Below are 15,359 nucleotides of genomic sequence, written 5' to 3' on the forward strand. Positions count from 1 at the left end.
GGCCGGGGTCGCGGCGCTGCGGTGCGCGAGCGGCCAGACACCGCAGCCCGCGCGAGCCGCTCGCGCGCCCCGCGTCCCCCTCGGAGCCGATCTAATCAATGGCACCCAGCGCCCGCCGCGGCCCCGCCCCCCGCCCGCCTCCTCCCATTGGCCGGGCCGCGCCGGGGCCGGCCGGCGCCGCCGCCGCCCATTGGCTGGCGGGGAATCCGTATCAATGTTTAAGCCGCGGCGTGAGGTGAATAGCGGCAGTCGGAGAGCGGCGCTGGGTGAGCGCGGCGCGGCGCGGCGCGGCGGCCCCGCGAGTGCTGCAGTGAGGGAGGCGAGGAGGGGGGAGAGAGAGAGAGAGAGAGAGAAAAAGAGAGCGAGCGAGGCAGAGCGCGGCTCCAACTGTTGAATTTTCACTGAATTCTCCACTTACCTGCGGGCGGCTGGTGAAATGGATCTGGTTTATCGGGGATCGGCGTTCGCTCCGCGTGCTGCCTGGCTAAGACTGGCGACCGTCTGTTTGCAAGGGGCCACCCATCAATGAGGCAGAGAAGAATAATTGTTTTTTCTTCTTTTGCGTTTGAAAGCCTCCTTGCCACACGTTGCAGAATTAACTGTGTACTTTGGGTCCGGACTCAAATAAAGGAGAAAAAACAGTGCAGAACTGAGACTCGGAACTAGATCTGTGAGCTATGTATTGGAAACCTATGTTTTTATTGCGTTTTATTTTTTCTTTTAATGTGAAAGATCTCTGATATATTTCACACATAACACTGAGGAAAGGTGGTTAAAAACACTCAGCAAAGCAGGAGACAGACGCGCCTCTGTGCCAGTGAGTGGATAACAGCCTTGTTTTCCTGATCCTCAGTCTCCCGGAGAAAGAGGTATAGTAAAAGTGTAGCTGGATCCGACACCCCCACCTTCTCCTTTTTTTTTTTTTTTTTTTTTCTTTTTTTCCCCTTCTTTCTTCCCTCCTTCCTTTCCAAAATATAAATCTGATTAATTTCTTTCCTGTCTATAGAGTGAGTCAGAGAAGCGTTAGGAAGAAGCTGCAACTAATGTCTGTGAAGGGAGGAACATGAGGCGATAGTGAATGTGATTTGTTCCGCTGGATCTGACTCATCCAAGCAGATTGAAACACCTGCATTTCTGGATTTGCCATTCATTTATTTCAGGTTGTTAAAAGAACCTGAAATAATATTTTGCTACCCTTCCCCAGTATTTACCTATACACTGTATCACTAGGAAAGGTGTATATCAGAGAGGGGCAACGCATCTGGCATTGCTGCCGCTCTTCTCCCCTGTACCAAGATGCTCAGAGAGACTGTTAAAGCTTTGAAAGGACTGCAAAAAATGCATCACACTAATCGCGGAACTGTATAGGTTTTAATATACGCGAGTTAATCGATTAAAAGATCTCCCACTTTATTCATCGCCAGGATTGTTTTTCCTCCTCTTCTCACCTCCCCTAAATGAAGAGGGCTAGGCGGCAGTGTCATTGGAAGGAGACGCTGAATAGAAAGAAAAGAGAGGCACTTGATAGCGCAGCCCTGTGAATACAGAGACTGTTTCCCTTTTAGCGAGACTAAGAAAAAGAGAGAGTGTGTGTGTGTATGTGTGGTGGCTTTTCTTTCTTCCCCCGCCCTCCCACCCCCCCCCCCTTGCTTCTTTTTTTTTTTTTTTTTTTTTTTTTTTTATAAATCTATGCGTCCAGCTATGGGTTGCCTGTTGCTTTCCTCTCGGCTGGAGAGAAAAGCAAACTGGAATTAAACTGCATCGAGAAAAGTGCAGCTCCTCAGACACACATACGCACACACGCATAGATACACGGAGAGAAAGGATGTGGTGGTGGCGGCGGCTACTGGCCTGTCTTAAAGAAACCCAAGCGTGCTGCTGATTGAGCTTTCTCTCAAAATATATATTTACTGTTAGTGATGAAGGTGAACTGGTGGGTTTCTTAAATCTTTCACCCCAAAACGACGGGTGGGAGGCTGGTAGTAAAGGGGGAGAAAGGAAGCTATAAATCTGAACACTAGTTTTTGCGGGAGGGGGCGGAGTGGTTTGGGTTTTGGGCTTTTTTTTTTAATGTGTTTTGTTTTCCCCTCTTGCCCTGCAATCCTCATTCCCTCTCCCTCTGATTCGGGAAGGAAACAGTGACCCAGGGTGTACGAGACAGAGAGGGGGGAAATACCGACGGCAGCGAGATGCAGCTCTCCGCCGCAAGCAATGCAAGATTAGATCTCTAAATGCAGCAAAACACTCCCTGAAAACCAACAACCCCGCGGTGCAGTCAGACATTTCACTGCCGCTCACTGCACACGAAGAGGGCTTCAACAACAAGCTGAGACTTTTTTTTTCCCCTTCTGTCTCTCTCCTACCCCTCCACTCCATCAATCGCATCACAAGCGATGAGTAGCAAATAAGCTTTTTTACCTCTGCTACAGACCTGTGACCATCCCCTTCTTCTATGTATATATAAATACACATATTTAAGAAATATTTCTGATCGTTTTTAGAACAACAACCACTGCCGCCGGTTTTTTTTATTATTGTTATTATTTTTATTATTCTTTGTACATCTGCGGGGATTCAAGGATCGGGAACACATCGCCTGCCCGGAGGAGAAGATCTTTTGCAAATTTTCTGATTTTTGAAACCCTCCCACTGCCGAAGTTGGACAGAGGAAGTAACTGCGAGAGGACTGTAAGCACGGCAAGCTCTTGCTGAAACGCAGCCGAAGCTGCTCCCTCCCCTCCCCCCTACCCCCCCGATTGCTCCCTCCCTCTGAGCTACATGGTCTATTTGCTGCCTCTCATCCTGTGTCTCTGCAGATGTTTTAGAGCAACAGGTTCAAGAACTTGAAATATAGGGGTGGGGAAAGAGAAGGGGAAAAAAAAAATCAAAACCAAAAAGGAAGGAAAGAAGGAGCCGTCAGAGGAGGAAGAGCAACCCCAGCGCAGGAGGCAAAGAAGACGGGGATAACCCTGGTCATCGCTGCTGCTCCTGCCGCCTCCACCCCTGCTCGGGGATGTACCTTTCCATTTGTTGCTTCTTCTTCTGCTGGGCTCCCGCCCTATCGCTGAAGAACCTGAATTACTCGGTGCCGGAGGAGCAGGGAGCGGGCACGGTCATCGGGAACATCGGGCGCGATGCGCGGCTGGCGGCAGGCGCGCCGGGAGGCGGGATGCTGCCCGCGGAGCGTGGCGTTCCCGGCGGCGGCCCCGGGGGCGGCCGCGGCCCCAAGTCCACCTTCCGGGTGCTGGAGAATTCAGCCCCGCACCTCCTGGACGTGGACGGGGAGAGCGGGCTGCTCTACACCAAGCAGCGCATTGACCGTGAGGCGCTGTGCCGGCGCAGTGCCAAGTGCCAGCTGTCCCTCGAGGTGTTCGCTAATGACCAGGAGATCTGCATGATCAAAGTGGAGATTCAGGACCTGAATGACAACGCACCATCATTCCCCTCTGACCAAGTGGACATGGACATCTCTGAAAATGCTGCACCAGGCACCCGCTTCCCCCTCACCAGCGCCCACGACCCAGACGCTGGGGACAATGGTCTGCGCACCTACCTTCTCACTCGTGACGACTACGGCCTCTTCTCCCTCGATGTGAAGTCCCGTGGTGATGGCACAAAGTTTCCAGAGCTGGTCATCCAGAAGCCATTAGACCGTGAGGAGCAGAGTCACCACACCCTGGTGCTGACGGCATTGGATGGTGGTGACCCACCACGCTCAGGCACGGTGCAGATCAATGTGCGCCTCATTGACTCCAATGACAACAGCCCCATCTTTGAGGCAGCCTCCTATGTGGTAGAGCTGCCAGAGAACGCGCCACTAGGCACGGCAGTCATCGACCTCAACGCCACTGATGCCGATGAGGGTACCAATGGAGAGGTGCTCTACTCCTTCAGTGGCTACGCACCTGAGCGCGTCCGTGACCTGTTTAGCATCGACCCACAGAGCGGCCTCATCCGTGTCAAGGGTAACCTGGACTATGAGGAGAGTGGCCTCATTGAGATTGATGTCCAAGCTCGGGACCTGGGGCCAAATCCCATCCCTGCTCACTGCAAGGTCACTGTCCGCCTCATCGACCGCAACGACAATGCTCCCACCATTGGCTTTGTCTCCGTTCGCCAGGGAGCTCTGAGTGAGGCTGCCCCACCAGGCACTGTCATTGCTCTGGTGCGGGTCACCGACCGTGACTCAGGCAAGAACGGGCAGCTCCAGTGCCGGGTGCTGGGCGGTGGCGGCGGGCCTGGTGCCGTTCCTTTCACCCTGGAGGAGAACTATGACAACTTCTACACTGTGGTCACTGACCGACCCCTGGACCGTGAGACGCAGGATGAGTACAATGTGACCATCGTGGCACGTGATGGGGGCAATCCCCCACTTAACTCCACCAAGTCATTTTCTGTCCGGATCCTTGACGAGAATGACAACCCACCCCGCTTCAGCAAGAATCTTTATGTGTTGCAGGTGCCTGAGAACAACATCCCTGGAGAGTACCTGGGCTCAGTCTTGGCCCAGGATCCTGACTTGGGCCAAAATGGGACAGTGTCTTACTCCATTCTGCCTGGGCATGTGGGAGATGTCTCCATCTACACCTATGTCTCTGTCAACCCCACAAATGGTGCTATTTACGCTCTGAGGAGCTTCAATTATGAGCAGACAAAGCACTTTGAGTTCCGCGTGCTGGCCAAAGACTCGGGTTCACCCCACCGTGAAAGCAATGCCACAGTGCGCGTCACCGTGCTCGATGTCAACGATAATGCACCCCTCATCGTCCTGCCTGCCCTCATTAATGACACTGCTGAGCTGCAGGTGCCACGCAATGCTGGGGTGGGCTACCCCGTGGGCACCGTCCGCGCCCTGGACAGTGACTTTGGGGAGAGTGGGCGCCTCACGTATGAGATTGTGGAAGGCAATGAGGAGCACCTCTTTGAGATGGACCCCACCAGTGGTGAGATACGCACCTTGCACCCCTACTGGGAGGAGCTCAGCCCTGTGGCTGAACTGGTGGTAAAAGTCAGTGACCATGGCAAGCCCAGCCTCTCCGCTGTGGCCAAGCTCATAGTCAGGGCCTTGGCGGGGCCCCTGCCCGAGGCTGGCGAGCCGCAGGTGAACGGCGAGCAGCATCGGCGGCCGCACTGGGACTTGTCGCTGCCGCTGATTGTGACACTGAGCACTGTCTCCATCATCTTGCTGGCTGCCATGATCACTATTGCTGTGAAGTGCAAGCGAGAGAACAAGGAGATCCGCACCTATAATTGTCGCATTGCCGAGTATAGCCACCCTCAGCTGGGAGGAGGGGGAGGCAGTGGCGGGGGAGGAGGAGGCAGTGGCAGTGGAGGGGGCAAGGGCAAGAAGAAGAAGATCAGCAAGAATGACATTATGCTGGTGCCCAGTGAGGGCGAGGACAGCCGGGGTCCCCTCAATGTCATGAACGTGGTGAGCAGCCCATCCCTGGCCACCTCACCCATGTACTTTGACTACCAGACCCGCCTGCCCCTCAGCTCTCCCAGGTCTGAGGTGATGTACCTGAAGCCCGCCTCCAACAACCTGACTGTACCCCAGGGACATGTGGGCTGCCACACCAGCTTCACAGGGCAAGGGACTAACGCCAGCGAGGCTCCCCCGAGCCGGATGTCCATAATTCAGGTAGGAGACTTTTAGAATACCCTGGACCTCACTTTAGACACTGGTTTAATTTTCCCTTTTGTCTGCAGTGCAATCTGCTGTAAGGCACCACTGTAGGAACCAACACAAGTCACTAAAGAGAGGTGGACTTAATGGAAGTGGAACCAGACAACATCTGGTGGGTCTGGTTCTGCTGTCTCATTGATGTTTCCCATGTGATTCAAAAGAAAACACCCAGTGAAACACAGTCAGAGTTACGGCAGCGCCAAAGAGGTGCATGTGAGAGTGTGGGCAGGCATTTAGCTCATTTGAGGCATGCTGGGGGATTTTCCCAGGAGACTGTCAGACAGAGGTAGGCACTTCCACAGGTTTCACTACTCTTTGGTTTGGGGTGGAGAAGAGGGAGGGCAAGTGGTCCTACCACCTGCAGTAACTAATAGGACAGGGAAGAAATTGCACACTGAGGACATCTATTGCAACAGTGTATTATAGCCCTCCAATCTTGTATATAAATATGAGCTATCATTCCAAGATGTATGTTTTAATTTTTTTTAAATTTCCTTCTTCAGAATATATATCCATAAATATATTTTTTGACAGTATCACTGGGGCCCCATTGCCTCCTCCTCTCCCCATAAACAACCAATTTTTCAGTGCTGAAAATTCTGCTTAGTCAAATAGAAAGAAAATGTATGTGGTAACTTCCTCCTACCTCCAAATGTTAACAAAACTCACATCCTGTCATAAACCAACAAAACAACTAGTCAGATTTCCAGTAGCCTGAGTCAACATTGATGATTGCTTTATAGTGAAAGACTTACACACTCTGTCTTCTACCAAAGCTCATTTAGAAATTGTCGCCGGGCTGCATTTTGCTGCCAATCATATCCACACTGTCCTCTACTGACTTTTGTGAATGTGAGAAATGGCAGAATTTGGACCATTGGATATAGGATACTAATCAAAGAATGACTTAATTTTTAGCAGGTAGTTTAAAGTTGAAACTCAGAAGATTTATTTCAGAGCAGTGAACTTGCAGAGTGAAGGTGAGGGCAGAAATTGGCTCCAGTTGATTTAATTTAAAGTATTACTTCATGATTAATGCAGCTTAATGTTCAAACACTACAGGTATGTTCCAAAGTGATTTTTAACGTTCAGATTGAAAGCAGGCTCTGGATAATGACTATTAAATATATTTGAAATGTCATATCTGTTTTATCCTGTGCTTCTCCTGATATGCTGTTCTGAGTCATAGGGGAATGAGCTGAGTGTATCAGAACTGACACAGACTCATTTTGTGTATGCAGCTAGTGGGAAAGAAGTTGCACTGTAGTCACTTGATGTACCTAAAGAAGATTCATAATACCTTGGAGTTACCATGCCCTGTGATCTGTGAACACCAAATGTTCTACTTGCCAGGTGTATCTAATACTTTAAACTGAATAGAAATGGCCAGTGGTAATTGACAGATTGAAGAACCAAAATTCATGTAATCGATGACCTGGAAATTGAACATGTATAACTGGGAAAAAAAAAAGAAAAAAAAACCTGCCTGTACAAGGTCACTGTAAACTAATCCTCAAGAAGCTATTGACTTGTGTCACAGAAACAATTTCATTTTATGCCTATCATGAATTTGTGTTGCTATCAATTAGGTGAGTGGAGCAATACTTAAAATCTGAAATTGATTTTAACAAAAAGTGACACTTTAGGAAAGAGTTTAGGTTAGGGCACAACCAGAGATAATTTGATTTATTACTCATGCTTTAAAAAACAAATAACTTTCCATGACACTTGTTTAAGTAATGTCAACTTTTTTTTTTTTACTGTAAAATGGAGTTGTCAGAAAGCTAAAAAAGAAACACTCCACATTTTTTTCCTACTGACAAGTGTAATAGTGACTAAAAGACAGAAAATTATACTTTCCTACAACCATGTAATGTCTATATAAAGCAATTAATTAATGTATTGATGCTACTGAATAGTAAAGTTTCACTTGTAGTGTAAATCCCTATGGAAAATATGATTCCTTCTTTTTTTACAGTGTTCACTGTATAACATCAATCATGATTTTTTTCCCTGAAATCTATATAAAGCTAAAAGAGGAATTTCCTCCCTTAAAAAGTGTGTTGTGGTTTCTATAAGAGTTTTCATTATGACAACTATGGAAAATGCTAACTGAAACTCCTCATAACATATACTCATATATCTAATGTTGGTCTTGTTTTCCCTCATTAACTACACAGAGTGTTTTGGAGGTTTTCATGGTCCAGTCAGTAGATTAGAAAACATTTGGTTCTACCTAGTGTACAGCCTGTTCAAACATACTTACTGATACTATATTTTGTAGTTGTATTGGCAAAACAGTCACAGTAAGAAACAGTGTACTTGGTTTCTATTTAGAAAAGGCTCAGATTTAAAGTAGCTAGAGGGGAAAATTGATCCTCTTCACTGTACTTTTGCATTACTAAAATACATTTTGTATTCTCCATCTCCACATCCCTGGAGTAAATTTTATATAAAATTTGCATTTAGAATTTAGGCACTACTTTATGTCTGGTCCTGTACTTCTGCCTCATGTAAAATTTAAACTGCAGACTTAAGAAGAAATAGTAAAGGATCAGCCCTCTCTCTGGATCTACTATATCTTGAATCACTCCAAGAAACCTGTGTCTGCATATGTAACTTGCACAGTTAGGAGTCAAGGGTGTAGGCAGTGGGGAAAAAAAAAATAAAATCCAGCTGCTTTATAATCTCTTTTAGTTAATCAATCCAGTTAAGCAGTTTTCTTCAGTACCTCAGTAAAGGGAAGGTTAACAATTGTGTAAGGGTTCTCTAACAAATGTTCTGATTAGTTTTTACAGATATATTTTTGAAACATGATAATCCCATACTATGTAATTCATACAATGGAATTGCATTTCTTCATTTTCTTTCATTCTCGTTTTCTTGGCAAATGTTTAATGGCACAATAATCTTTAAAACGTTATATATACATACATATATATGTGTGTATATATATATGTACGTACTATATGGAGATGTATATACATGCTAAATATTATATTATTACTTAGTACCTCCAATTGATTCTATAAATATTTAATAGCAAATAAATAATTTCTTTCTCAGTAAGATTCAAATTTTCTCACTCTTATTAGGAGTGCATATTTTTTTTCCTTTCACTTCCCAGTAAGATCTGGTGAAGTCAATGAGCCTTATGGTTCCCTAATTTCTCATGAAAGTATTTTACTATACAGATAGCCCAATTTAAATCAACAAATACCTGTGGAGTAAAGTGTTACTTAGTGACTAGGGCTTTCAGACTGACCCAAAAGGACCACCAGTTGAATGAAATACTTCCTGATATGGGTAAGAGTGGTGCAATCTTGCCTCTCTTTAAGTAACTTGTGTTACACACTAATCACACCATTTGACAGCTTGTGTGTTTGCTCATTACTTTGCAGCATCCACCTATGTACCACAGTTGCCTGTACTACTTATATATGAGTCTATGAACTTCTTCAGTACCATAAAAATGGAATAATTTAAACTGCATGCGTACATATATGTATAAAATGTTGGCTGGACAGACGAGGATGCTGTATGCATTCAACTTTTATTGGTGCAAGAGACTTGCAAGTTTTTAGGCCCTCTGAAAATTGATAATTTCTGATTTGATGTGCACCTGAGATTGATGTGCATTAAGAAAAGTGTTTGGTAACATACTGGGAAGTTACACATTTACACTTCACCAACGCATGTTCTATTGTTCTTATCTTCAGCAATCATTTTCTAAAGATAGTTTAGAAACAGTGCTTTCAAGCAAAAGTCTGTTACAAATATTTAAATATTGGGCAGTGCTGTACAATTCTCATTGCCAGGGTCATAATTCCATGTGACTTTTGAATCACTTAAGAGCCAAACTATTAATTTTTATTGGGAAGAAGGAAAGCAGGAGAAAATGGAAACTCAACATGGCTGAAAGAAGATTTCTGTTCACTCTAGACCTTAAAGAAAATTTGGCTCATCTCATTGTGGTGACCTACTCATTTGACTAAAAGAAACAGAATTTTTTGCTTTATTTTGAAGTGCAGACATCAGGAAAAAAAAAAAAAAACAAACATACATATAGGTGTATCTCTCCTACCAAAATTTTGAGTTAGTTAGTTTGCCTTTCCCTGTGTAAACAAATCACAACTTCTTCTTGCTGATTTTCAATAAGTAAGAGTAGATGGATAAAGGAAAACAAATAGTTTCTATACACAAGTAGCTTCCAGAAATAGATTCCTCAGCGTGAAATATCTGTAGTGTAGAAAACTGTCTGCAATATGCAAGAGTAGTGTTGATCATCCTAGAAATTATTTATTGCTATACTTGTGGTGTAATTGAGGAGTTTTGTAAATGTATCAGGAATAAGGTGGGTGTGAATAAAAAAAGAGGTGGTCACAGCTTTTGTTAAACAACAGCTAAAAATGAATGTGCAGAAAGAAGCTCTCAAGCTGGGGATCGCTCTATCTGCTGTACCAGGCACTCCCACAGCATTTCAAGATAAAGTACAGATCATTCTTAATACTTCAGGCACCTTATGTTTATGATGTGACAATAGATTAGTGTCAAGTCCCAGTGCAGCTTCATCTCCAGGTGTCTGGTAATACCTAAGAAGACAGAGTCTTCAAGGGAAATGAAAAACCCATGAGACATATTAGTGCTGCTCTGTCTTAAATAAGCTATTTCATACTTTGAGAAACTTCTGCTCAGAAATTTCAAGATTACAAAAGGAAATCTGCAGCTGCTGCATATAAGGAGAAGCAGCTTTGATCAGAGAAGTTGCACTCATCCTCAGCGATTTAAATTCCCATCTGAAAACAGAGGTATATATGTTTTTTTATATCTCCTACTTCAACTGAGGAATATTATTCTCTGTTCTCACTAGAACTAGTACAAGGTAACATTTTTCATCAAGAGGATACTAGAGTACTAAACATTTGCAAGTTTGCAGGTTTGTACTCTATATATTCCAGAGATTCCCAGCTGCATATTCTAGGGCTGTATCTAAAGACACTAAGTTGTGACATGCAATTCTCGAACTACCTGCCTAGGTATCATTATTGTGGCTTTAATAGTATTTTGCAAAGCTAGATGTTTTGCAAAAAGAATTCCTTTGAATGCTTGCATTTTGTTAATACAGTCTGCAGTTTTGTGTACAGTCTGGTTTTGTACATTGCACATTTGTGAACAAGGTGTTGCATTGTTCTGCAGCTTTAGTTTCATTCGCTGGATGAAGTCCATTCTAGAGTTGACTCCGTAAAAATTTCAGAGCGAAACCTTTCCTATGCGTCCATGAAGCTTTGATTAATTTTTTTTTTTGTCAATGTGCACTGCATAGTATAGAGGCACAAAACACATACATTTTAGGACCAGATCTGGCAACACACCACTCACTGTGGCATGTGCAGAGGCTCCTGAAATAGACAGAGGAAGCAGAATTGAACTGCTTTTTTGTGTTACATCTGTTCTGGTCTTGATCTGAGTTCTTTACTGGTGATATTTATAGCACTATTATTTTAGAAGGGTCATTCTTGATATACAGGTCTATTTGAAATCTAAAGAACTTTCCAAGATGAAGAACTGTAATAAAGAACAATTTAAAAAAATAGAGAAAAAAACAAATTAAGAATCTAAAGTGGAATATACATATTATGAAAAAGAAACAGTCTTTCCAGAACAGAAATTCTTGTTAACAAAAAAATAAGTGTAATAATATCTCTGTAGAACTCTCTGCTTTATAAAAGACATGAAACAAGTTATATAAGATTGAGTGTCACAGCTCTCAACTGCTCTTAAAGATGTCTGAGCTTTCTACATCTTTGTGTTCACTGTCACTACCTAAACTTAGCTGGAAAGATCCCTACAATTTTCTGATTATCAGTGCAATTTCAATGACTGATCAATCCTTTGAAGAGTTATCTATAACAACATATTTTCTCAAGATTCTATTATCCTTCCCCATGTTGATAAAAGGCAGTTCTTACTCATAATTCGGTCAATAGCATAATTTTGACTTCATAAATGATTTTGGTGGTTCAAGAGTGAATCCTGATGAGACCTCTATGGAATGCAGCTAAGAATAGAATGATTGGGCCCTTCATTTTGAGGTTTTAGTGTTTTGGTGGGGTTTTTTTTTGTTTTTTTTTTCTTATGCCATCTTTACAAACAATTAATGGGACTGGAATTTAGATGTTTTTGTAGCTATGATGTGAAGTGTAACACAGCATCATAGAGTGGCTTAGGTTGCGCAATACTTTCAGGATTCCAATGGTAAACCATCAAGTCTGATGGTTAACCCAGAATAATTGTGTGTACAGTGGAAAAGAAATCAAATACTCTGTTGAACGTATTGCTGAACATATGCTGCCACATGTTTTCATATATTTCTGAAACTGTGAATAATGCAGCATTATTATTAAAACTTATTAAATACTTTTACATGGAAAATTAGCAATAGGTATGTGTGAAATATTCACAAATATTACTTGGTATTAAGAAAGCATAGATACAATCTGGTTTCTCTGGTAAGACAAAAGTATCATTAAAAAATTCCTCCCAAGTCACAACATCTGGATGTGAACCAGCTGTGATTCAATTTAAAAAAAATAAAACCAGTATTTTTTTTGTCTTTTTTCCCCAGCATTTTTTTTTTCTTTCTCTTCACTACCTTTCCTCCTCAGGAAGCATTAACATATCACCTAATATTTACATATATGTTTCCAAGTATCATGCCTAATTTGTTTTTTCTTTTGTTATTTCTACAAAAGTTAAAAGTCTCAAGTTAAATTAGTTTTAGGTTTTGCTAGGCAAGGCAGTCGTTCTACATGTATATGGGTTGTTATTTGGTTTTGGTTTTATCTGAAGAAAACATATATGTTGCATGGCAGAATTCTTCAGATACTTCTTCAAGCCTGAGGAGCACCTGCATGTATGAAGAAAAGGCATTTTGACACTAGTATTAATGTTTTTCAATAGGTAAAAAAATTCAGTGATGAGAACTTAAACAGGGATTTGTTGACCAGAGCAGAAACACAGCTCTGTTTTTATCTTTAAAATATAGAAGCAATCCTCTGATGCCAAAAGGTCAGTGTGGAGCAGTTGGGGCAAATTTTTGCAGCAGACAGCCTGAAAGCTTTATGCTTTCAATTGTATGGCTACTTCAGCTTTAACAGAAGTGGTAAAATTAATGCTTAAGTGTTCAAAAATACGGGAAACAAGTAAAACTCTCAGGGGACTGCAGGCTCTTGCCTTAATAGAAAAAAGAGGAAAAAGAAAAGTAATAGAAAAAAAGTACTAGAAAGAGAGTGGTAAAATTACTGGGGAAAAAAGTTCCTTGAGTTTAAGTGTTTTATTTGTTAAGTTTTTAATGGAGCATCAAGGATATTAACAAGTCACTGCTTTTGTTGATGAGATGAAACAGAGTAATGTGCAGCTGCCATAATTCTTAGCCAGGGTGCATTCTAAGCCCTACTAATCTATTTGTCATAGAGCAACCTCTGTTTTTCAGTCTGCTGCTGTTGACTTTTTTTTTTTAACAGAAGAAGATTCTGGATTAATTACTGTAAATCCTATGAGAAAGAAAAAAAAAGTAAATTATTAAGCAGTTTTGATAAAATACTCAGTATTAAGTACTACATTCAAGAAGAAGCAAATTCTTATGAATGTCCCTGTTAATTAGGATATTAGACAGTGCTTTAAATAACCTTCTTGAGCAGTCATATATTTTCTAGCTAAATCCCACAGGCTACTGATACATTTCCTTCTTAATAAGGTCACACAAGAACCATCTCTTTCTCCTACTGGCTTGCTTCCACTCGGGAGTGGTATTACCTGTAGGGAAAGGTACCAGATCAATTCATTTACTTGCTTGAAATCTCTTTTTTTTTGTCCTGAAAACTGAGGAGTCCCTCTACATACAAAGACAAAACTCTATAGTTTCAGTCAGGTTCTAGTGTTATTCGTCCAGAGGAACAGCATAAAGATCAATTTGTATCTCACTGTGGTTCACTGAGGGTGTATCTCCTTTTCCAACCCTCAAGACCATCAGTCCCATACTGGTCTATTTTCAATAGAATAAGGTATAAGCAATCTAGGCATGTTAAATCCTTCAAATTAAGATATTTGATTTTAGCCATGGACCTTTCTACTGGCTTTGTGGCATATGTATCAGATCAGAGTTTCTCACATTCATACAGTACTTTAACCCGTAACAGAAAAGTTCCTAATCTCATCCTGTTCCCTGCTGGGTGGCTTTGTGCTGCAGTCCCTGCGGCCTGCCAAAGGAGAACTCCAAAGGGGAAAGGAAAACTCTTGTCATGGGATGTAAACGCATCATTTCAGCTGTGTGCGTGAGACCTCTACTCGACACTTTGTAGGTTATTGGCAGTGATAGTCATGCAGAGCTATTTTCAGAGGGTGGTTCAGACCATCTACTGATCTGTGTATGACATGTGTGTATTGCCTGGACTAGTTCTAGTGACACTCTGATTATTCATATTTCCAGGCCTTTTCCTGGAACACTTCCAGGCACTTTTATTATATTGAAATGGCTCTTACTGTTCATTGAGCATCCAGCATAGTACTGTTGAATATGATTGGTGCAAGTGCATATATTTATTAAAACAAAAAAAAAATCAGACAGTTAAACCACATAATTATGGGAAAATGAATCATAACAATAAAAGGCCATTTAAGTTAACAAGCTTTGTGATCAAAGAATAAATACAGGTTAGATAAATGAGACTCTAGATGTAACTAATCTACATAAATAAGCTTCCGTCCGATTAGAGGATAGAACTGTATTAAAATAATCTTAAAATGTTTTAAAAGTATTTTACTTTAATACTTTTATAATTTCTAGTTTAATTTCATCATATTTTTAACATTTCTACTCTATAAAGAGACCTGAGTTAAGTGATAAACTACTTTTACATGCTTTTATGTTTTGATTAACAATGTTTACAATGCAAAAAAAGTCTAAACTAATACAAGTAAACAAAAGTAACATCATAAGTTTTCATTCTAGTTTGACTGTGTTGTGTGTCAAAAACATAAAGCATTTTTAATGTCTTAATTTTAATTTTTTTATGTGGCAATGTTTTTTGATTGATTTTTAATTAAAGAAAAACATTAAAGGGAACATTTAAAGGACAATTTCTTGTTTACTGTCTTTATCAGCAGAGAGCAGCCTTTGTAGTGTTTGAAAGCTGGTGCATTAAAAATCAATTTCAAGTCTTCAAAGCTGTAAACTCTTGCTTGCTTTGTAGATATATACTGTTTTTAAAATCATTGGAAGCACAGTTGACAATTGAATTAAAACAAAAGGTAAATAATGGTTTCATGAACATTTGAAGGATTTTAATGTATTTTTAATAATAGCTACAGGAATATTTTATAGCGACAGACATGTGAATAACAATTTGTAGCTTTTAAATGCATAATTTGTTCCCAAAGACAGTTTTGTGTATTCTTTTATTAAGAGAATTTTGTTTAAAACTTCTCTTGGTGTTATTCTGTTGTTTTTACTGAATACTATGATTCAAACACAGAACATGTCAGTCAGTTTCTTTACTTACTATATTTCTGTCTCACTCTTCGCTGATTGCTAAGCAACCACTTATGATTGTTTAGCTAGGAATCAGCTTAAAAAAAAGGTAAGCTGAAGTGGGCTAAACAAATGTTCATTAAT

The 15,359-nt window shown here is 41.7% G+C and overlaps 1 protein-coding gene across 5 annotated transcripts in view; it reads left to right on the forward strand.

Annotated features, from left to right (window-relative positions):
* Window positions 1-236: 236 nt before the first annotated feature.
* PCDH17 (protocadherin 17) overlaps window positions 237-15,359 on the forward strand; it is an 89,618-nt gene continuing 74,495 nt past the window's right edge. For 4 of the 5 annotated variants that reach the window (XM_071448533.1, XM_071448536.1, XM_071448535.1 and 1 more), the window contains exons 1-2: window positions 237-869; window positions 2,133-5,641. In XM_071448533.1, the coding sequence (XP_071304634.1) occupies window positions 3,014-5,641 (2,628 nt within the window). In that variant the 5' untranslated portion in view covers window positions 237-869; window positions 2,133-3,013. The remainder of the gene's footprint in view (window positions 870-2,132; window positions 5,642-15,359) is intronic. The other variant, XM_071448534.1, reaches the window with a different exon arrangement.

This window comes from Agelaius tricolor, unplaced genomic scaffold (assembly GCF_023055355.1).
Source record: "Agelaius tricolor isolate 1412-34295 unplaced genomic scaffold, bAgeTri1.0.p SCAF_26, whole genome shotgun sequence".
In the NCBI taxonomy this organism is placed as follows: domain Eukaryota; kingdom Metazoa; phylum Chordata; class Aves; order Passeriformes; family Icteridae; genus Agelaius; species Agelaius tricolor.